Genomic DNA, 24,152 nt, shown 5'->3' with positions numbered 1-24,152 from the left:
GATAAGTGCAAAGTTCTCTACTTCAGAAGGAAAAATCAAATGCACAGCTATAAAATGGGGAATAACTGGCTAGCAGGGTAGTACTGCTGAAAAGGATGTGGGGTTATAGTGGATCAAAATATGAGAATGAGTCAACAATGTGATGCAGTGGGAAAAAAAGGCTAATATTCTCGGGTTTGTTAACAGGAGTGTTGTCTGTAAGGCATGTGAGGTGATTGTCCCACTCTGCTTGGCATTGATGGGGCCTCAACTGGAGTACTGTGTCCAGTTCTGAGCACCACACTTTAAGATAGACATGGAAAATGTGGAGAGAGTCCAGAGAAGAGCAACAAAAATGATAAAAGATTTATAAAATCTGACCTATAAGGAAAGGTTAAAAAAACTGGGCCTGTTTTGAAAAGTCTAGAAAAGAAAACTGACGGGGGGACCTCATAACAGTCTTCAGATCTGTTAAGGGCTGTTACAGAAAGGACTGTGATCAATTGTTCTCAATGTCCACTGAAGGTAGGCCAAGAAGTAACGGGCTTAATCTGCTGCAAGGGAAATTTAGGTTAAATATTAGGAAAAACTTTCTAACTATAAGGGGTAGCTAAGCTGTGAAATAGGCTTCTAAGGGAGGTCATGGAATCCTCATCACTGGACACCTGCCAGGGATAGTCTAGGTTTATTTGGTCCTGCCTCAGCACAGGGAGCTGGACTTGATGACTTCTCAAGTTCCCCTACAATTCTGTTCAACATCTTGAATGTTCAGATTGTGAGTTCTCTGGGGCATGGACTATCTTTGTGTTATGTTTACAGCACCAAGCACAATGGAGTTGAGGGGGGTCCCTAGATTCTACTGCAGTAGACATCATAATAATAAACAATAATAGTTAAGTCTTAATTTCAGGGATCCCAACAGATATTTACTTTGTAAGCTATTACATACTGCACCTGAAAATTAAAGGGAAAAAATTAAACAAACAGCTCACTAACAGTTTAAAAGCCAGTGCTATACTATAGCTTCTGGATATGGCTAGCTTTCATGCATTTCTCAGGGCACACGGATTATGTGCTACATTTTAAATAATAGCACCTACATGTGGTGTTTTTTTCTGTCATGTTTTACCAGTTTATTCTCATGCATTCAGATCAGAGTGGCATGAAGCAAACTACAGAAGGCTGCGTTAACTGTTTTAAACATAAATTTTAAGACATTTCAAATGGGAAATACGTTTTTGATAAGAATTTGTCTCTTTTACCCTTTGGGTTCCTGTTACCTAGGAACTAGCAAGACCTTAAGGGTAACATGTTCAGGGCTAGATTCTGATCTCAGTAACTTACAGTGAGTTACTCTGGATTTACACCAAGAGTAACTAAGGTCAGTCTTGATAAGGGAGGGTAGAGAGGAGAGGCAAATTCCACATTCATTATTGTGCTTCTGCCAGAGGGGAAAGATTAACCCTGGGGCTAGTTAGCAAATCAGCTTCTAAATCTCTCTGTCTCCCTCCCTCTCTTTCAAAGATGTAGGGCCAAATTCTGCTCTCAGTCACACCAGTGTAAATCCAGAGCAACCCCAATGAAGTGCTGGTAAGTACTACACATGTACATCTGTGTAACAAAGAGCAGAATTTGCAGCACTTGGCCCAAAAGACATAAATTATGCTACACGGCCAGGATATTTGTGCTAGGTACACAGAAGCAAAAGGGGTTGTTATCCAGCCCTTATTCTCAATGTACCAAGAGCAGAAGCAAGAAGCTGGAGTGCACCTGGCTTGCAGAGTGAGCAATACATTGAAGGAAGACACAATACAAAAAGGGAGACGCAGACAGAGAAATCAAACTCTGCCATTTGCTCCCCTATCAAAAGTGTGCGATGAAAAGTTTCTAGGACAGTGTAAGTTAAAGTAACGCTAGGCACCAATTACTTACTCAGCAGAATATGGAATCTATTATAGCTGGTGGGACTGTGATGTTGCTACCCCTGTGTGCTATTGTGAGGATCGCATCCTGTCAACACCCACCCATACACGTTGCCTGGAGCTCACTGGCTTTTTCCTGCTATTGTTCATTTGTGTCATTCAGTCACAAAGGCCCAGATCGTCAAAGGTTGATTTCAATAGATGTTAGGAGACTAAATATCTTTGAGGATCTGGGCCTAGCTGCCCAACTGGATACCTGGTGTAGCTAAGTGAGACTCCCTGGCGCAGCGCCTCCTGCTGGTTGTCTGGGAATTAGCTCTTTTCCAGCATACAGCGTGCCCTCTGCAGGCCAGCGTCCCTCCTGGACCCCGGTGCCCTTTACCTCAGGGTTCTGCCCCCAGCAGTACCCCACAGTCTAGGTCTCCCCTCCCAGGGGAACCCCCAACCCTCTATCCCCACCTTGCCTCAGTGGCTACTGTCAGTCGTCATCTAGCCCCCACTCACTGGGGCAAACTGCAATCTGTCATGGCCACTCATCATTGGCAGCTGCCTCTACCTAACCACAGGCTGCTCCTCCCAGACCCCGTACCTGCATAGGCCTCTATCAAGGCCTGCAGCCTGGGGAGTTGCCAGGCTGGAGCTCCCCCTCCCTTTTCCCAGCACTGCTCTGTCTCAAATACCCTTCTCTCTCAAGAGCTAGCAAGACTGACTCAGCTACTGGTTCACAGCCCTTTTATAGGGCCTGCTGTCTCCTAGTTGGGCATGGCCCCAGCTGTGGCTGTGTTCCCAATCAGCCTTCTCTTATTGGCTCTCAGCCCCAGCCCTCTCCAAGGACTGGCTTTTAACCTTTTCTGAGCCAGAGCAGGGTGACCGCCCCGCTATACCTGGTTTCTGCTACACTGTTTTCCTGCTCTATTTCCCATGCTATCCAGCAGCAGCTGCTGTATTGCACACCAGTCTCTGATTTGGTAAATACTTCCCCTACTGGTTGTTACTCCAGTTTGGTTCAGGTCTGAAAGCAGACCCGTTCACAGCAAGTGAAGTGCCAGTGGACCCCTCCTATGTCTTGCTGCACATTGGGCTGTCTGTACGCTTCTTGGTATGTGAGTAGGAATGGTTGTACGCAGCGTATCACACTTGGTTATAGTTCAATATTGGCAGAACTTTAACCCCTCTGTCCTGTTTTTGCACTAAAAAGGATCACTGGGCCCAGGAGCTGTGAGGCTAGAAGACTAGAGCCTCCCTTCTCACACCAGTTTTTACACTAGTGTCACTCTATTGGGTTGATTCTGCTCTGTCCCTGATGCTGGTGTAAATCAGGAGTAACTCAGATGAAGTCAGTGGAGTCTCACTATTTTAAGATTGGTATAAGAGAGATCAGAATCAGGCCCATTGGGGTCAATGGAGTTACTTGTGATTACACTCGTGTAAAGGAGAGGAGAATCAGGTCTATGGAGAGAGCTCTTCAACTGGTGTATATCAGCATAGCTCCAATGAAGTCAATGAAGCTACACTGATTTACAGAAACTCATGATCCGGCCCTATGTTCTGATACTCTGCATTTTGAATTGGTCTCTGGGAATAGTTTCTGCCTAGGCTGCTGCATCTGTTCAGTCACTAATGTGATGCACTGACTGGTTTCCCTTCCTTTCATTTAGGATGAACTTTGAAGACTTCAAAACACATTTTGATAAAGTTGAGATCTGCAACCTCACCCCAGATGCTCTTGGGGACAATGCTACCAACAAGTGGGAGGTGACAGTCCATCAAGGGAGCTGGGTCAGAGGTTCCACTGCTGGAGGGTGCAGAAATTTTCTAGGTGAACAGAGATTTCTTTAGAAAAAATTCACACGCCCATGGAAGCATCCATTATAGACACAGAATTCTTCACCCCTTTGTAACTTCCACAACCATGTGCTGAATAAAGCCGGCGGAGTCTCAACTAGCTGAAACCCAGCAAAATATCAAAACAGTCACAAGATTCCACTTGAAAGAAATAATTTTTTTTGCCTTTCAGTTTTGTGCACCTCTTTCTCCTCTCATGTACATTTGTGCAAACTAGGAGTAACTCCACTGAGATCAGTTAAGTTACACCCTTGTCAAAGGACTGTAAGTGAGAGGAGAATCCAGCCCTTACCATCACATTCTGATCATGCTGGTGTAGACCTGAAGCCACTCCACAGATTGAATGGAGTTATGCCAGATTTACACCAATATGAATGAGATCAGAAGTTGACCCTTTGTGCTTTTATATTTTCAACAAAACCCCAATTAATTGTCTTGTAACTTTCATCTCCGATTTAAACCATTGCCATTTAATGAGATATTGGGGCTAAATTCTGCTATTGTTTATACTAAAACCCAAGTTCCTCAGGATTTGGCTCTTTGTGTGCAGAATTGCATTGAAATCATCAAGGTACATAATGGAAAATGGAAAAATAAAACAAACATAAAACCCCCAAACCTCAAATTACTCTCTCTATTGTCCTTGTTTGGCTCAGTTTAAATTTTTTTTTTTTTTTGGAGGGGAAAAACGTCTGTGTTCTTTGCTTTGGCAGACACCTTTTGGACAAATCCACAGATCAGGCTGCATTTGACAGAGAAAGATGATGGGAAAGATGAATGCACATTTATAGCAGCTCTGATGCAAAAGAATCGACGTAAACTCAGGAAACTAGGTGCTGAAATGCTGACAATTGGCTATGCTATTTATGAGGTACTTGATATTTTACGATGTAGTAGCCATGTTTGCTCTTTCTCTCTCTCTCCCCCCTTGTATCTCTCTGTGTGTCAGTCAAGATTTCTGCATCACACCCATTGCTGTGGTATCTAATCATCTACGTTCTTTAAATAATGATGAGAATGGTAGCTTTCCCTTTAAAATGTCCTTATATTGGTGCAGAAGGGCTTTGCTAAAATGGAGTTTCTCCATCCTAGAGCCCCTGCATAAAATGCCTTAAAGTCTGAGAGCTAGATTCCCCTGGTATCCAAGCTCCATTCAGCACAGGAGAATAAGGTGGGAGGAGTGCCCGGGGCTAATGGTGACTTCCTGATCCTGGAGCCAGTGAATCATGCATGTATCTGGCCCTATGATTCTAGATCAAGAAGGGAAGTGGGAATCTGACATATCTGAACCATGCACATCAGTTACTTTGCACACAATAATGAATACAAAATCCCTGCTTCAAATTCCATTGCAGAGCCCTAGCAAAGATGGACACTTGAACAAAGACTTTTTCAGATACCACCCTTCCAAGGCAAGGAGCAAAACCTACATTAACTTAAGGGAAGTCTCTGACCGAGTCAAGCTGCCACCTGGGGATTATGTTATTGTTCCTACTACTTTTGAGCCACACCAGGAAGCTGACTTCTGCCTGAGAATCTTCTCTGAGAAAAAAGCCATCACAGAGTAAGTACTCAGTGGAGGGTGGTCAGTCAAACAGGCCTCCTGCAACTTCCAAAACTCTCACACACTAGCCATGTTAATTGGGTTTTTTAAGAACCATGAGAGATTCCTGAGGGCATTCTCCCCATCTTGCTCCAGACAAGAGACCCCAGAGATGAAGAAGCATCCCTCCCGTCCACTTCCTGCATGCCCTTGCCTGCTATGTGAGGCTCCCAATGAACCAAATGGAGTTCATTGCCAGAGCAACTCTTGTAATTAACAAAAGTTAACCCGTGGTGCTGTGCATTAGATCTCAGCCAGGGGAATCTAGTAATCTAGGCTTTTCCCCTTTTCTTTTTGTTTGTTGTTGGGTGTGTTGTTTTTGTTTGGTTGGGTTTTTTTTGTTTTTTGTTTTGTTTTTTTTGTGGGAGAGGATTGGCAGGTTTTTTGCTACAAAGCGGGGAAGAAAAAATTTGATGAGTTTTTGAACTCTGGTGAACGTTTCTATTTCAGGAGGGCCTAAATCAGAAACCCCTTTTTCAATGCGCTTAAAATGTGGTAGAAAATTTCTACCATAGCTCCAGACTTAATTTCCCAATTTTTAGCCCACTCTGACTATTTTTGTGGGTATTAGGAGGTGGGGAAATCAGACTTGTAGTGAAAACTCAATTGCAACCTTAACTGTGAAGAGTTAGTAGCTGCTCCATGGTATATATTGTTCTGCAAATGTAATAATATTCCTGTTTGTTTCCTGTGTGAATGACCATGTTTAATAAAGAATATGTTATTTTTAAAAAGCATTTGCACAACGTATAAAAACTGAAATCAACCCCTGTAGAGATGGCTCAGACTAGGCCTAGGAACCACTTAAGCTCTGTTTTGAGCTTATGTGATGCAAAGACCTGACCCACTGCAGGGGGATGAATTTCACGCAAAGTGAATAATTTGTTCAGTAAAAATACCGTATTTGCTTTTACTCCTGGAAAATTTAAACAGAAAGGATCCCCAGCAAAGTCTTTTGTTATTGAGTACGTTTTTGTTTTCCTCAGGAATGTGGATGGAAACATTGACATTAATCTCCCAGAGGTAAATCTACAGAGCTAAAATAAGGACTGGATAAGTCAGCATCATCCACTATGCTCTATTTGTACTTTTTCATTTCAAGTGAATTTTATGAAAATGCCAACCTTGTGTGTGTGAAATATACAGTTGTGTTGGGCTTAGTAAAACAACCCTAATAATACAATCATAATAATTAATAATTCTTCCAATTGTTTGCTGTTAGGCAGCTGAAACCAGAAAGAAATTAAGGGCTGGCTCTTCAGCTGGTATAAATCAGCATAGCTACTGAAATCAATGGACCTGAGCCAATGTGCACCAGCTGAGGATCTGCCCATTAGCCATACTGTGCAGTATTACACAGTTCGGGCCACAGAACCTATTCACACTCAAACATGCATACACATTCTCAGAACATTTTGGGGTCAGAAGCTTGATATTGCATTTTCATAAAAATGATTAGACAATTTTTGCTGCTGAACATTAAGCTGATTTTTATGCTTAAAAAAAATCTGACAGGCAGCCCTTGAACCACTTTGTAGTCACTATGTTTGGGTATTGACTGAGCTAGATCTTGTTCACCTTATTCCTGCAAATAGTCCCACTGATTTCAGTGGAAATGCTTGCGGAAGGAAAGTAAGCCAAGATTCAGCTTTGCATCTCTTTGGCAATATTTCATTCAGTTTTCCCTTGCTTCCAGAGACTGGGTAACAAATTGAGCTTCACATTTCCAGATTCTCAAGGTCACCGTCATTAGTGATATACATCTATTCATCTAGCCTAGGTATTAAAGTGCCTGCCATCTGGCATCTGAATGGTAGTAGATAAATGGTGGGCTAAGTGTCATGTCGGGTGTATATTGGTCAGAAAAATGAGTGTAAGTGTCAAATCAATGTAACTTCCACCATGTTGGCATTCAGTGGATATACAGTAACTTATACTTCTTATTCTATGGCAGTGTTGGGCACAGTGTGGGACCTTCCTCACTTAATTGATTCTCCTTCGGCGCATACCTTTCCAGTGCATTGGAATGCAAGTTGCATTCATTTTGCACAGCCACTGAGTGCCAAAGCAGGGCAAGTTACACTACTTTGCTGCCTACATCTATTTTACAATCAACTTACACCCAGCCTTGTATTTCACACAGCAGTTAATATCACCACTGAATTTGGCCCAGAGACATCCATGACAGTTGCACCTGTTTATCCCAGGCTTCACTTGGAACGTGGTTATAAAATGGAAAACTGATAGTTTTGAGACAGCGTAGCATTGGAGGCCACCATTGATCAGCTGTTCAGCTCCAGTGCTCTGCCTACACCTTAGGAGTACACAATAGCATGGGCTATCGGAAATGAAAGGTGAAAATTTCTGAGACATTGAATGCCAGGGAGGGTTAAGTTTTTCATACAAAAGATGATAAAATCTGAAAGGTGTATCTGTTTCAAAATGCATAGCTCTCCTAAATGTGCTGAAAGGATGGCTGGCTTGCTTAATTGTTACCCTGCAATTGCAGGGGCCTCAAACATTGGTGCATCTCAGTTCCTCCTGTTCTCTGCCTGTGACACATCATAATTTAGTTTCCTATGGACTGTAATACTTAGGTCTCGTTTCAGTGGTTGGGTTTAGTGTGCGGGTGCTGGCTGTGTCACTGCCCTATGATATACAGGAGGCCAGACTAGATGGTCTGGTGCTCCCTTCTACCTTAAAGTGTGTTACTGTGACTGTTACTCATAATCTGTGTGCAAGAACAAATGTTAGCTCTCTGATACTTTTAATTATCCCTGTTCTTGTAGCCCCCTAAACCAACCACACCGCAACAAGAAACAGAAGAAGAAAAACAGTTCCGGGCATTGTTTAAACAGGTTGCAGGAGAGGTGAGTGCGTACTCAGAAAGCTTTTAGCTTTGTCTTATGGTCATGACTATGATGTCATGCTTCAGGGCTTTAGCTGGTCCCCTGAGGGGGTCAGTAAGGAAGTTTTTCCCCAATACACACTTGTAATCTTCAGGGAGGGGGCCTCACCTTCCTCTGACACAGCAGAGATATGCCACAGGTAGAGACGTGATTCCAGCTGGGGTGGGCTGGTGCTCTGAGGTGGTGCAATCAGGCTGGTGAGTCTTGTTCATATGATCACCAGATTTGGGGTCAGGAAGAAATTTTCTCCCAGGTCAGATTAGCAAGGAAACTGGGGGAAAGGGTTGCCTCCTCTGCTGCGTGGACCATGTATCACTTGCCAGGTTCATCAAACCCAATCAATTCTCTGGCATCACAGGGGCCGTGGGCAGTGGTCTTTCCTGTTCTCTGCTTGTGGCACACAATAGTTTTGTCTTCTGAGGACTAAAATGCTTTAGTTTAACTGACATCATTGGGCTCAACATAGGGGTATTGGATGAAGTTCAATGGCCTGTGAAGTGCAGGAGGTCTGATGATCCCGTCTAGCTTTAAACTTTATGAAACTATAAAAATCATGAATGTCTTGAAAAAACTGGGATGGGAACAACTCTATGTAGCTGAAAAATATATGTCTGTTGTCACTTAATTCCATGTGAAGTAAAAATTCAGGGTTCCATATGTAATATGTTTACTTGCAGTATATATTCAGCCACTAGATGTCTCTGTGTCCTTTATAAAGTTCCTGATGGCGTGGTCCCTGGTAAACAAAGGAGACAACACTAGAACACAAGCTGTGAGGGAGCCTGTTTGTGTCTGAAGCTGCAGTTATTTTGTTTAAATAAACACCTCCTGTTTGAGAAGAACTGTGATTCCATGTAGCATGTCAGTGAGCAGCTCAGTTGTATTTTGCCATCTCCTCCTTTTTTTAAGTCCTTCTGTTGTTTGTGTGATTCACTATTTCTTGGATTTCAGCAGCAAGCTGTAAACCCAATGACAGTAGTGCAGTAGAGTTTTGTGGTTGTCAGATGGATGCTATTTGCATTCTGTTAGGCTTTCAATATGTCTGAATCTAGACACACAAAAGTAACAGCTGCTTTAATTTCTCAACTCTAGGACATGGAGATAACTGCAGAAGAACTTGAATACGTTCTGAATGCTGTATTAAAAAAAAGTAAGTGTTAACAACTTTATTTGTACTTATATAGCGGCTTTCATCCAAGGACTTCAAAGGGCTTTATAAAAGTGGATATTATCCCCACTTTACAGGTGGGAAAACCGAGGCACTGCCTAGTAACTTGCATAATGTCACACAGCAAGTCAGTGGCAGAGTTGGGTTACAGAACCCAAGTTCCCTGACGTAACCCCTAGCCTACGCTGTCTCCCAGCAAAATCCATTTCAGGTCAGTGATGCCAGTTCCCAGCTCTGGAGAAAGAGGATTGTCTTATGGCTAAGGCAGTGGACTGAGACTCAGGAGATCCTACCTCTACCATAACCTAGGCAAAATCATTTAATCTCTCAGTTCCCCATCTGTAAAATGGGAATCATATTTCCTTTCATCCACCCTTCATCTGTCTTGTCTATTTAGATTGTAATCTCTTTGAGACAAGGACTGTCTCTTGTTATGTGTATGTTCAGTGCCTAGCACAATATGGCCTCCATGTTGGACAGGGTCTCTAGGCAGTACCATAAAAAAAACAAATGATGAAAATAGTAACGAAATAGTGACAAAACCAAAGAAGAAATTGTGAAAAGTAAAAAGTCTATTTTTTATCCTCCTGAAGAATATGAGACTCAGTGAGTTACTGGGAGCAGAACTAATGTTCTCTGGTTTTCTGGGGTATCTAAATTTCGTTTGGATTTCTGATTCTTAAAATAGTCAAGGAAAAGGAAACTCCAAGCCATTCTCCACAATACAAACAGCAGCTTGTGTTTACATTTGATGGGAGTATGCAGGAAGTCTGTGTGTGCTCATCTCAGCAAGTGCTCCATTCACTGAATAGCATCAGTGCCCACTAAATATCTGCTCATGCACAAGGCACACTAGGTCCACAAAATGAGAACATAGACATAGCTGCTGTTATTTAATTCCTACCTGTAATTACCCTGTAGCTTCCAGTGTGACACAGTGTTCTTCACTTTCCATCCTCAGCTGTTCTGTAGCTCTGCAGAGTGCTGTTACACAGTCGTTTGGTTTCAACCCTGAAGTGGCTTCACTTCAGTAGGATGACCATATTTTCCTAAAGGGAAAATGGGACACCACACTGGGCCAGCCCAAGGCCTACTCCCTGCCCCCCGCAAGTCCCCTCGCCCAGCCCTCCCTGCCTCTTGCCCGTGTGGAGCTGGCCCGAGGCACCCCTCTCCCCCCCACACACATGGGCCAGCCCGAACCCCCTCTGCCACCTGTCTGCTTGGGGCTGGCCTGAAGGCCCTCCCTACCCCTGCCCATTTGGGACCAGCCTGAGGCCCCCCTACCTCCTGCATGTGGGGCCGGCCCAAGACCCCCTGCCACCAACCCATGTGGGGATGGCCTGGCCCGAGCCACTCTCCCAAGACCTCCCTCCCACACAGGGCTGGCATTATCACTTGCTCCCTCCCCCCCATTCCTCTGCACCCTGATAGGGGTCGCACCCCACTAAGGGTTGCACCCGCTTTTTTGGCAAAACTGAGCATTTGTCCAGTTTACTTGTGCCAGCTGTCAGAGGACAGAATACTGGGCTTGATGGACCTTTGGTCTGACCCAGTATGGCTGTTCTTATGTTCTAAGTGGCCTCTGTATAAGAAGGGATAAATTCTGCTCCCAGTTACACTGATGTGAATCCTGATGGACTCACTTGAAGTCAGTGGAATCACTCCAAATTTACACCACAGTAACCAAGAACAGTATTTGGCCGTAGACAGTTAAGAAATATGCAGTGTGGATTACAGAGACCTATTTCGCTTAGTTTGTTAATCATCTCCTCAGGTTTGTTGAGCACTGTGGGACACTTTGATGAAGCATGCTTAGCAATGCGTCACCCATTTCTCTGGTCTCTGGTTGTTCTGGTGCATCTGCTGCTGAGCACTTTGTTATCATCCTGTGAATCTGGGCTCAGCACTTTCAGGAACAGCCCATCCTCAACCTCCAGCTATGCTCCTTTTGGGAACTATGTAGTCATGCAGGATATGGGGAGGTGGCAAGGGCTTGCTGCGTTGAGGTTGGTGAATGTCTTGCCACACTCTGCAGTTATAGGTGTAGTTCAGCAGATTTCCCCTTCCACTTAACTCAGGATTGAGTCCATACAACCCAGAGCCTCAGAATACTTAGGCACCCAACTCCCACTGAATTAATGGGAGTTATGAACCCAAATACTTTTGCAGATCTGGGCCTGTCGCTATCTGTGGCAGGCCAAAGAATAACAAAAGGGCATGCCCATGAAGGTTAGAAACAGAAGGAAAAAAAACCTCCCCCTGCCCAGGGCTTTGGTTTGACTCATCAAACAAGCAGCACAAAGGACCTCCAGTTACTTTAGAAATTGTAGACCCTCCTCAAAAGAGTTTGCCTCAGAAACAAAATGGGTTCAGCTGCCTACAGCATGCATTGCCCAGATCAGGATTCCAAATTAGTGGCTAGGGAAATGACATTTCCCAGCAATTCCACACCCCTGGATCCCAGAGCAAGGCCAGTTGGGAACTACCCCAGTCTGTTCTTACCACCAAAGGAGAGGAGAGGTCTGGCGCACCCTGCTTATAGGGCTCCTGTCTCAGGGCCTATGTGCTGAGTCAGCAGTGTGGTGTTCTACAGATCCCAGCTCACCTCCCCAAGACGGCTTCCTCCCTTCACTGACCACATCCTCTGCTCCACAGATATTTTAAAAAGCCACAATTGCGAGAGGGAAGTGCTGGCTTACAGGTCTCTCAAATCTTAAATGGCAGGTGCATCCTGTTGCACTATTATACTACTCCGATTCTGGTTGGTTGGTTCCCTCCCCCTCATCATGAAAACACTGGAAATCAAAATGTTTAATAGTTGTGTTAGAAAGTAAAATGTTCAGAAGTGTCTAAGTCCATAGGCGTTTCTGAAAATGTTACCTAAAGTAAATTCTAAGGGACTGATCCAACACCCAGTGAAGTCAATAATGGTGGGTCCCATTAGACTCCCAGTGACTGCATTGAGCTTTGGATCAGGCAATAATTTTTTAGTGGCTAATTCAAAAGTGTGTGTAACACCCCTTAAGACAACAATAAATGCATAAAATATATGGACATATGGTTTTGAAACTGTGATTCTATCAGCTCTACTCTGCATCATCAGATTGATGAGATGGTCAAGCCCTGCTTGACTGTTAATAATGTCATTATATTTAAGATTTTTAAAGGATTTTTACAAAGCTAGTCCTGCAACTCTTACTCTTTTGAGTAGTCCTATTGAATGAGATTTTAACTGAAGACACTGGAGGTTCCTCATGTGAATAGAGGCAGCAGAGTTGGTAGTGGTCATAGGAGTATCTTTGGAACTATATCTTTTTTTATGAAGTGCATTGTTCCACTTTTTTCCATTGTTAATTTTTTAGACTTTAAGTTTATGTCCAATGACTTTATTTCTTATTTAACTTGATTGTTATGCTTTTTCAGCAAACACCATCGCATTCGAGAAAGTAAGCCTCATGACATGTAGAAACATCATCTCTCTCATGGATGTATCCTTTCACATAAATGCTGATGTGAATTCTCTGGAGCCGCACTGGCACTGAATGTATGCAAGTGCCCTGAGAGAGCTTTCTCATCCCCGATGCTAGACATGAGTGCAATATTGTGAAATAGTGGAGGTACACTAAGCACAACAGATGGTGTCAAAATTGTATTCCAGCTTTTATTATAGAAACTTAAAGTGGGACTTTTCAAAAGCATTCAGGTTATATCAGAGACTTCAGTGTAGCCCATGTCTGAGCTCTTCTGAAAATCTCACTCATTTTATTTATATAAAAGATGTTATTTCAACTACTCGGCAGAAATCTGAAAAATCTGGAAATAACTGTCAACCAGATCCTTGCGTTCAAAAAAGTGGAAATCCAGTTCCTTCCCAAGAAACAGCTGTCTTAGAGCTGCCTGATCACTACTGAAGCTTCCTAGAATAGCTTCTTCCCTTTCATAGGTACTTTGCTGAGCCTGCTCCCCTGATAGCTGGCCATTTAATATTGCAGACCAAGCAGCCACAGCTCTAACATAGCAGCTGGCTGCTGCTTGCTGTATCCGTCTCCTATCCAGCTACTAAGTTCTCCTCTTTTGTTTTTGTTTCTCCAGCCCTTGTTATTTGTGGCACCTCCTCACAAATACTTGCAATAAAAGCCCAAACAAAACAAAACTGCCTCTGGTTTGAGTTACAGCTACCAACTCAAAACTCAGCCCAGGCTGGTTAAAAATGGTTAAGATTTGTGAGGCTCTCAAGCAAATCTGCCCAGTTTTGAATAAAACTGGAGACCATTTGTTCTTTTGCTGAATAGTGGGAAGTGCCCCTCTATAGAAGATGGCTGCTTCTAAAACTACTCTGGCCTAAGTTTTCAAACCTGAGTGTGTGAAGTTCAGCACCTAAATCCATGCTTAGGCATCCAAGTAAGTGGTCTGATTTTCAGAGGTGCTTGAGCACCTTTACAATCCTATTGTTTCAGAGTAGCAGCCGTGTTAGTGTGTATTCGCAAAAAGAAAAGGAGTACTTGTGGCACCTTAGAGACTAACCAGTTTATTTGAGCATGAGCTTTCGTGAGCTACAGCTCACTTCATCGGATGCATAGCATATTGTGGAAACTGCAGAAGACATTATATACACATGGTCTCTGTGTGTATATAATGTCTTCTGCAGTTTCCACAATATGCTATGCATCCGATGAAGTGAGCTGTAGCTCACGAAAGCTCATGCTCAAATAAACTGGTTAGTCTCTAAGGTGCCACAAGTACTCCTTTTATTGTAAGGAGAGTGATCACTTAAGATGAGCTATTACCAGCAGGAGAGTGGAGTTGGGGGAGAGAAAACCTTTTGAAGTGATAATCAAGGTGGGCCATTTCCAGCACATTTCCAGGAGTTAACAAGAAAGTCTCAGGAACAGTGGGGGAGAGGAATAAACAAGGGGAAATAGTTTCACTTAGTGTAATGACTCAACCACTCCCAATCTCTATTCAAGCCTAAGTTAATTGTATCCAATTTGCAAATTAATTCCAATTCAGCAGTCTCTTGTTGGAGTCTGTTTTCGAAGTTTTTTTGTTGAAGGATAGTCACTTTGAGATCAGAAATTGAGTGACCAGAGAGATTGAAGTGTTCTCCGACTGGTTTATGAATGTTATAATTCTTGACATCTGATTTGTGTCCATTTATTCTTTTACATAGAGACTGTCCACTTTGACCAATGTACATGGCAAAGGGGCATTGCTGGTACATGATGGCATATATCACATTGGTAGATGTGCAGGTGAACAAGCCTCTGATAGTGTGGCTGATGTGATTAGGCCCTATGATGGTGTCCCCTGAATAGATATGTGGGCACACCGCATTTGCTCCAACTCCTCAGACAGAGACAAACACCTACAAGAACTCTATCAAGCATTCTTACAACTACAATACCCACCTGCTGAAGTGAAGAAACAGATTGACAGAGCCAGAAGAGTACCCAGAAGTCACCTACTACAGGACAGGCCCAACAAAGAAAATAACAGAACGCCACTAGCCATCACCTTCAGCCCTCAACTAAAACCTCTCCAACGCATTATCAAGGATCTACAACCTATCCTGAAGGACGACCCATCACTCTCACAAATCTTGGGAGACAGGCCAGTCCTTGCCTACAGACAGCCCCCCAACCTGAAGCAAATACTCACCAGCAACCACACACCACACAACAGAACCACTAACCCAGGAACCTATCCTTGCAACAAAGCCCGTTGCCAACTGTGCCCACATATCTATTTAATTCTCTGAATCGTTCCTATCCAATTGGAATCCAAAGCTGCTCTTGCTTTGGGACAGTGTTCTCCCTACGTTACTCAGCAGAGCTATCACACAACATTTTAGGTTTCCAACAGCAATCATTGCAATTGTTTGCTCTCAACAGCATCATAGGCTTCCTAGTGTAGCTATTGTTATCTGAGTAAAGGAATGACCGGTAGATTTGGACATAACATGGGATTTCACTTAACCAGTATTTTTCCTTAATGTGGGTTATACTAGTCCAGTGGTAATGGGAAACTGGAATTTAATGAGTTCAAGATTTTCTGGGACAAACTAAAGAAGTGGCTGGTATGTGACTGTATTCATTATTTTGAGTCTTTATCATTGGAGTTTTTTAGGAAAATGTCAGACAAACACGCTTCAGAGATGGTCTAGATATACTTGATTCTGCCACAGCACAGGATGAACTATTAGACGACTTCTTAAGGTCCCTTCCGGCTCTCTATTTCTATGATTTTCAGAGACAAAAATCTAATGGCATACATCTTCAAAAGCACAAAATATTGATTAAAAACACAAGCTCTTCAAAATGTTTTTTCTTCTGGGAAGTATGACCAATTTTTAGTTTTCCATTGTCCCAAACCAGAATGGTTTACTGGAAATATCAGTAATTTTGGTAAGCTAAGAAACTATGTTTGGGGTAATGAATTTCAGAAATGTACTTTAATAGGAGGCTAATCAAAATAACATTTGAGGATTCTGTTCCTATTGTTTCACACAAGAAGAAAATGCTGACTTGTGATTAATGGAAAATAGTCATGTGATGAGTTATTTTGTTCCATTGTTTATCTCCTCAGCAGTAAGCAATACTGAGGGTCCGGAACAATGTTAGCCGGTTAGGCTCCAATTCTGCAAACACTTACACACTTTACTTACCTTTACTACCATGAGTAATCCCTTTGAAATCAATGACACTATTATGGTAGTAAAGTTAAGCATGTGAGTATATGTTTGCAGGATTGCATCTCAAGGCACAATAATTGTTTCCTCATGGGTCATTAATAATCTTTTCTGAATTTATGCTACATCCAAGATGTGATCATTGCAATTTTCTGCTTCCTGGATTTTTCATCCAAAATCTCAATTGTTTTTCTGGATCACTTCACTTTGTCAGTCCTTTAATACAAATGTTTGATATTTTTTTTAAACTGGTACACTTAAGAAATGCATGCCCCCAATGGAGAGATTTCCAGATATTTCTGATTAAAACATTCAGAGTGAATATAACAATGGATATAACTAATTCACAATTGAGTGAAGATCGATATATCCTGTCCCACAAGGAAAATGTGGAACTTTACTTCAGCTTGATAAGCAGTGCTGTTTGATTTTCACCTCTGCATGCTTCCTAATTCCCCTTTTGACCCAAGCGGCTAGCCAGAAATTCAGGGTCTAGTAAGTTGTTCCAGTTAGGAGTAGGAACAGGTGGTAGTCAGGTGTTTCTTTGATGCCGTTTTGTTTATTTACAAAGAACATGCAAAGCTCTGTGTCTCTGATGGCAGAAGGAAACAAATAGCAGGAAACAGCTTCTTTTGCTCATAGCACCAAGAGTGCTCTTTTCAGCTGGCACCCTGACCCAAAAAACACTCAGCTTTCTTCCAGGGTCAGCCACTGCTTTCAGCTGTCTCTCTGAGTGTCTCTCATACATGTTCTCCCTTATTAAAGTGGGGGTGATCACAGGGGGTTGTAGATCTAGGTGGGGAAATGTAAAGCTCAGGCGGGGTTAATGTGGGGCACAGAGCATTTACCAGAGCTCCTGCCTCATAAGCTCCCTAGGCTCCTGCTGCTTCCTCATACAGCACAGGGCTCGGCCACAGGTAGTGCCCATTTCCTGGCTCCTTCGCCTGCCGATCATGCAGACGGGGCCTGTGTCCCTGAGGGAGCAGAGCCTCGGGCTGGAAACTACAGGAGACAGGGGAGCAGCAGATGTAGCAACTCAGATAGGGAGACCAGCCCTGGCACAGCCCAGAAGCCAGGATGGGGCTGGGAGAATCCACGGGGGCTTCAGACCCTACCCCTCCAGCTCCCCACCACCTTGCAGGAGCAGGCTCAGAGCAAGGCCAGCAGAGAGGGATGGGGTGTGGAGCAGCAAGAATGGGAGGCAGAGAACAGGCCCCCAAAGGAGACTCTCTAGCCCCAGAGAGACCCCCCAACCCCACCGTCACGAGAGACCCCAAACTTCACTTTTACTGCACCCTGAGAGACCCCCAACCACACTCACTGCACACCCATCCCTAAGGCCCCCAACCCCACTGAATCATATTGTATCCCATCCTCTCAGAGACCCCGATCCCCACTGTCACTGCACCCCCATGCTCTGAGAGACCCGGACCCTACTGAATGTCACTCCACACTCTCCCCCTCGAGACCCCCCCCAATCCTACTGACTTTCACTGCACCCCCACCTCCAAGAGATCCCCCAACTCCACTGTCACTGCAACCCCCTCAACCCCACTCTTAATGCCTCCCCAGTCCCTATTCCCAAAGAGACCCCCAACGCCATTGAATCTCACTGCACACCAGCCCCCTATTCCCAAATAGACCCCACTGAATTTCACAAAGCCCCCAGACCTTCCCCCCTCAAACTCTCAGGATATATTTTGTTTTAGTAATTTGCATTGCACAAATAGGTATACATACCTTACTGAGCTAAAAATTTTATGTGTTGTGTATTATATGTATGCAAAAATTGTGAGCTGTCTGTATCAAGTGCATGAAAATTAACTTAGGCTAAGGTTGTGACAGACCCCCCCCCACCCCCATTACTTCTTTCAGACCACTTTAATCACTGCCTCTCTCACACATACAGGCACACACACACAAAATACTCAGCAAAAAGTTTTGGACGGTTTCACATACTCCTTTTGTCTTAGGTGGGGGCTCACCCTTGCAATTATGTTAATTGAAGAGTGAGTTCACACCTACCAATCTCAGTGAGGTTTTAACTCAACCCATAACAACTTTCACTCAGCTCATAACAAATATGATAGAGACAGCTTGATCCCAAATATACCCTCAGTTACACAGCCAGATTGGATCCAGATCAAAGTCCCCTCAACGTCCTTAAATGTTTGCGCTACATCAAGAGTTTTAAAGATAAGCATCTAGAACATGAAACTCCATTGCTTTATGTGCTACAAATACGTGAGATTTGTTAACGTACTAAATGCTGAATGTCTACGTTTTCCCCCATGCAGGGTGTCTACCTTAAGTTTGATTCTGATAAATCCGGCACCATGTCCTCCTATGAGCTTCGTAGTGCCCTAACAGCTGCAGGTAAAAGAAATATTTAATTTATGTTGGGAAAACAGAAATACTATGGGGCAGATCTTCGACCGGGGACTGAACTTTCACTCACACAGACAACAATTTGTAGAGTGAAAACTGCAAAATTTCAAAAATTCTTATTTCTGAATTCTACATTGATTTTAAATGAAAACCAGTTTGCAGTCAGCTCAGTTTCTGCTAGAGACAGGGAATCAGTTCATAGAGTACTTGCCCACTATCAAATTTCCAACAAATAACTAGATTATTTATTAAAGTCTCACAGATTTCTTTTCAGGTCAGTTAGGTTGTTGCTGCTGCTTCTTTATTTATTTATTTATTTGTTTGTTTTTTAAAGGATTTCAACTCAATAATTACCTGCTGCAGCTGATTGTCCTCAGATATTCTGATGACCAGTTCCATATTGATTTTGATGACTTCCTAAACTGCTTAATTCGCCTAGAGAATGCAAACCGTGAGTATCCACTTTTGCTGAAATCATATGTGTAACACACTCATAAAGTTTGGGTTATATCCCTGGTAAAAGCTGGTCCGCTAAAAGATAACAGTCTACTGCCGCAACCAACTAGTGGAGTTACTTCTCAAGCTCAAGTACTGGAGGTCTGCCCTACAATCTTGAAGGCCCCAGTTTCAAATGCTGTCAGTGATCCAAGTAAGGGATTGTTAGATATGCACATGTGTTGACATTGCACACTTTTAAACTATTTGTTTGGGTTTTTGACTGAAAAATATAACCTACAATACAGCTATGAATTCTGGCTCTTGATTCATTTGCATGCAGGGGTCTTTCTCTGTCCAGACTAATAGCAATTAATAGGGTTGGGTAAATCAGCCTAAATTAAAGTGATCCTCTGACCCTTGCTCAAACCTTAGACCAAACCCAACCACTTTATGAGGATCAAAAATGGTTTAGTTCACTTTCTTAAACCATATTATTAAGTTTTTTGCTTCTTTTTCCTTTCTGGTTCCAGCCTGTGCTGGAAATTGAAGGGTCAAAACACAGAGAGGGAGTACGTATTTCTGCTGTATTCCTGCTATATTCCCACCATCACTTTTTAGAATCAGGAAATGCAGATAGTCTGGATAAAATTCAGACATTACTACTGGGGGAATTCTGCGCCACTGTGCATGCGCAGAATTATGTCCCCTGCAGATTTCTTTGCTTCCTGCAGAAAAATGACTTTCTGATGGGGAAGCAAAGGGAAACCACAAGAGTGGTCATGTGACCTTCACCAGCAGTATGTTTTATGTGCCCAGGGCAGCTGTCAGAGAGGTAAATCACTGTGGGGCAGGAAGCGGGACTGGGGAAGAGCCGGCTAGTGGTTCCTACCTTGCACCAAGCTCAGCTGCTAGTCCGGGCTATGCTGGGCTGGGGAGGATGGGACTTCCTCTTCCCCGGCACGGCATCCGGGTCCAGATCAGACCCACCTCCAGATTTCTTCCCTGGCTGCAGGAAGCTCTTCAAACTCCCCCCTGCCCTTCCTGCATCCATTGCGCCTCAGCTGCAGGGGGAGGGATCCATGTATAGGGAGCTGCTCCCCCATCCACCCAACCCCCGTGCATCCAGACCCTCTCATACCCAGACCCTCCCGCTGAGCCTCACCCCCTGCACTCAGAACCCCTTCGATGAGCCCCATTCCCCCTGCACCTGGACCACCCCGACAAGCCACCCACTCCCAGATCCCCACCCCACTGAGCCCCAACCAGTTGCACGTGGATACCCACCCCACTGAGCCCCACTCCCCCAGCATCTGGACCCCCCAAGCCCTCCCACACCCAGACCCCCCCTGCTGAGCCCCAACCACCTTCACCTGGACCCCCTGCAGAGTCACATCACCGTTGCACCCTGAACCCCCTAATAAGTCGCTGTGCATCCAGATCCCCTCTGCACCCAGTTACACCACTGAGCCGCCCACACCCAGATTGCTCCACACAGAACCCTCTCAACCCACACCTGGATTCCCCCCCACACTAAGCCCCTCCATATTTGGATCTTGCCTTGCTGAGCCTGTCTCCCATAATTGGTGCACCTGGCGTGGAGGAGCAGGGCTCTGGGGTGTTTCTGGGGAGGGCCTCCTCCTTGCACTGTCAGGGTTGGGTGCAGCCTCACTGCTGAGTCCGTGTCCTGGGTGGGGGTGGTGAGGGAGAGCTGCACAGTGATCTCCCACCTCTGTGCCGCCAGTGGGCTGTGCTCCCCAATACCATGCTGGAGCCTCCACATTTATTTGACAAATAAAATTTGCAGAATTTTAAAATATTGTGCACAGAATTTTAATTTTTTTTGTGCAGAATTTTTAATTTTTTGGCACTGAATGCCCTCAGGAGTAAGACATGTATCCAAACATCTGGGTGTGTCTCACATCCAAACCACCAGCTTTGGATTCATTTCTGAAGTCCATACTCAGGCAAAAGTCCCAGTGAAGTCAATGGCCATTTTGCCTTCACAAGGACTTCAGTTTTCAAACCCATTTTAAGGGTTCACCAGTCACTTGTGATCTAAGCCTTTATAGAGAGCCAGCTCCTTCCTTTCTATGGAACAGTCACAAATAGTGCAGGTTGGGACAGGTTGCTTATGTGAATGGGGAGTCTTTATAACTGTGGTTTCAGAGTAACAGCCGTGTTAGTCTGTATTCGCTTATGCTCAAATAAATTGGTTAGTCTCTAAGGTGCCACAAGTACTCCTTTTCTTTTTATAACTGTGATGTCCTGATGTTTATTTCAGGGGTATTCCTGGCACTAAGTAAGAAAAACAGAGACTTCATTAACCTGAATATAAATGAGGTATGATCATAACTTCATTTTTGAACTGACAACCTGGAAATCTGCTCTAGAACTTTGTCACTTTTTAAAAATTGGGAATAATCCCAGCCCTAGTGAATTCAGCGGGGGGTTTTGCCATTGACTTCAGTGGAGCCAGGATTTCACCATTACTGCATAACTCTGTCTCCTCCAAGCTGATTTCTCACCTTCTCGCCCCATTTCATAGTCACTGCTCCCTTTCTCTCCTCTTTCTGGGGTCTCTCCTCCTTACTCTCTCTGGGCCCACTTCACTGCTGGGGCAAATGAGTGCAGCTGATTGGAGAAAAATGCCTCCTGGTTCTTTCTAAGTCATTGTGGATCCATACCACCCTTTACTGTAGGCTGTGCCTGACAGGCAGCTGCTGCACTTTGTCCTCTTGTTACTGTGGTGATCCGTATCTTCTCATTGTTTCCTTGTGCTCCCCCATCTCTCTGTTGTGCCCATCTGTTCCCTCTCATTCCACACTTCAATTATTAGGAGCTCTTTGGGGCAGGGTCCATCTGGCTGTTAGATGGTGGTACATGGCCTAGCACAATGGGAATGGAAGCCTTTAGGTGCTACCACAGTATAATAATAAATAATTATAAATAAACTAATTCTTAGAGATCTACAATGCATTCCTTTTTTAACTAACGAGCTTAATGTTGAACAAGTTCCGTGTCAGGGAGTCAGGGGGAGGTGGAGGTTCAACTTCTGTCCCTGCTACTGGGAATTATTAAATTTTCTTTTTTGGCATCCCAAGATTTCTTTCCTTGTAATAATTGGACTAAAATGTTACTCTTATTTACACTGTGGTAAAATCAGAGTGACTCCAGCAAAGTCTGCTGAGTTACTTCAGATTTACAGGTGTAGGTGAGAGAAGAATTTGTCCTGTTGCCTTTCTCTTAGTCATGAAGAAGTGCTTGAATCTCGCCATTATCTTTGCTGACAAATATTTGTATTGACTACAACTAAACTAGGGAACTAGCTCATTGGCACAAAAATCAGAATTCCCCTGCATTGTACGGCACCGATTCAAAACAAGATGGTGCTGTTACAAGGGCCTTTCCTCCTGCACTTGTGGTTTGATGGTGGTAGCTGGGATTATCAGTCATAACCGTTGATCTTTATCTCTCTACTAGTTTATCACCCTGACAATGAACATTTGAAGATGTCCAACCTGGATTTCAGCAGGATCTCATGATTGTGACACTCAAATCTCCAACCAAAGAGCTGTTACCCTTTCCATGCAAATGTATACAGGCACTATGGTGCAAGGGGAGCACTTATTCTTCCCACCCTTTCTCTCCTCCACCTCCCATTATATTAATGAATTAGATCTTTATGGGATGAAATTTGTTTTATTTTGTTTAAAGATTTATATTGATTGCTACAGTGTATATATGCCTTTGAATGAGGCACGGGCACATTTCAAGCAGCCTGAAACTGACAGTGATGAGTGACCAAGGCCTTTTATGAAATATAATCACGTTCAGTCCCAATATACTTATTCGTTGCACCACGGAAACCCACTCATTGAGACTCCTCATGATTGCTTGTCTACAGGTTAGCAAAGTGCTTTTGAAGGTACAGTAGCCTGCAGAACTTCATCAAAATGGTATTGGCTTCCAAGTGCATTTTCCCCAACAAACGCTGGGCCAGCATTATAGAAGAGCATCCCAGAGTGTTGCAAATCAGGGAGCACTAGTGGAGTGATAGATTTATTATTCACATTCATCCTGGAACATTTATACCATGGGGGCTGTGATTCTGGCTTGCTCAGAATGATGTTTTATCCATTGGCTGGCCCTGTCTACAGAGCTCACTGAGATGCAAATTATTTCCTCTGACTCTCCTCTGTTCCATCCCCTAATACCAGGTGGACCAACGTGTATCCCACAAGGCAAATAAGTTTCACACCATTCTACAATGCAGCCAATGGCTGTGTTCATCTTCAGTATGAATGTGTGGCCCTCTGAGACCACAGGTGCCGCTCCAGTTTGACCTGAGCAGCTAGGACCCGTGTTCCACCCAGGAAGATAAGTGGCTGCATTCTGCTCCATTTTAGGCAAACTAGGTCTAGTCAGTGGCAAGTGCCATTTCCTAGCCTTGCAAGTCTCTGCTCCAGCCCGAGCCGCAACTTCAAAGTGTTCTCTACACAGCTATTCTTACAGCGAGAGCATGAGCTCCTCTAGCCCAAGTCTGTCAACCTGGGCGTGGAGGCTCGTTCCCACTCGCTCCAGATTGCTGTGTAGACGTACCGTGTCAGTCAGTTTCAGGGTGCTGTGCAGTAGTGTTCAGATAGCTTTGGTGTTCAGTGTTAATTAGAAAATAATAAAGTCAAAGGCCGAGCAAGTCTCCATCTGCCCGTTCAGGTTGGTTCCCTCTAGGATATCCATAACTTGTATTTGCTTTGTAATAAATAATCTCTGCTGGGTTTGTTTTGCAAATCATTTCTCGCAGCAAAAGTAATGTCTGTAGAGCAGCTTCTCCTTTCTGAACGTCCAAGTTTTGTCACACTGACGTAGCTATGGGTTTATTTTTGGAACTGTGGATCCCACAAACTGTTCGGAAAGGGAAATCAAGCTTTAACAAGCACGAGGCTAAAACAATAAAATCACTAGGAGTGGTGATGGCTAAAACAGCCACTTCTCTGACTTTCAATAAATTATGCTGTGTCTGGGTAGAAGATGCCTCTGGGGACACTTACGGAATTCGGTAAACCAAGGTATGGAGCCCCCAGAGTGTGTTTATTGTTCAAATTGTAAGACTTTGTGCCTCTCTGGCAGCCCTGGGAGGAAGTCCTCTAACTTTGGAAAAAATTTGAATTGGGATCTAGAATTCAATCTCAGTTTCAGCATTTTTCAGATCTGT

General features: G+C 43.9%; 1 protein-coding gene across 2 annotated transcripts in view; it reads left to right on the top strand.

Moving 5' to 3' along the window:
- Window positions 1-23,621, top strand: part of CAPN9 (calpain 9) — a 47,571-nt gene extending 23,950 nt beyond the window's left edge. For both annotated transcript variants that reach the window (XM_074947026.1, XM_074947025.1), the window contains 12 exons: window positions 3,560-3,720; window positions 4,460-4,617; window positions 5,102-5,310; window positions 6,336-6,372; window positions 8,139-8,219; window positions 9,351-9,408; window positions 12,850-12,914; window positions 15,434-15,502; window positions 18,412-18,490; window positions 18,837-18,953; window positions 21,222-21,280; window positions 22,421-23,621. In XM_074947026.1, the coding sequence (XP_074803127.1) occupies window positions 3,560-3,720; window positions 4,460-4,617; window positions 5,102-5,310; window positions 6,336-6,372; window positions 8,139-8,219; window positions 9,351-9,408; window positions 12,850-12,914; window positions 15,434-15,502; window positions 18,412-18,490; window positions 18,837-18,953; window positions 21,222-21,280; window positions 22,421-22,447 (1,120 nt within the window). In that variant the 3' untranslated portion in view covers window positions 22,448-23,621. The remainder of the gene's footprint in view (window positions 1-3,559; window positions 3,721-4,459; window positions 4,618-5,101; window positions 5,311-6,335; window positions 6,373-8,138; window positions 8,220-9,350; window positions 9,409-12,849; window positions 12,915-15,433; window positions 15,503-18,411; window positions 18,491-18,836; window positions 18,954-21,221; window positions 21,281-22,420) is intronic.
- Window positions 23,622-24,152: the final 531 nt, after the last annotated feature.

Source organism: Natator depressus, chromosome 3 (assembly GCF_965152275.1).
Source record: "Natator depressus isolate rNatDep1 chromosome 3, rNatDep2.hap1, whole genome shotgun sequence".
NCBI lineage: Eukaryota > Metazoa > Chordata > Testudines > Cheloniidae > Natator > Natator depressus.
This window is presented reverse-complemented; position numbering and strand designations above follow the sequence as displayed.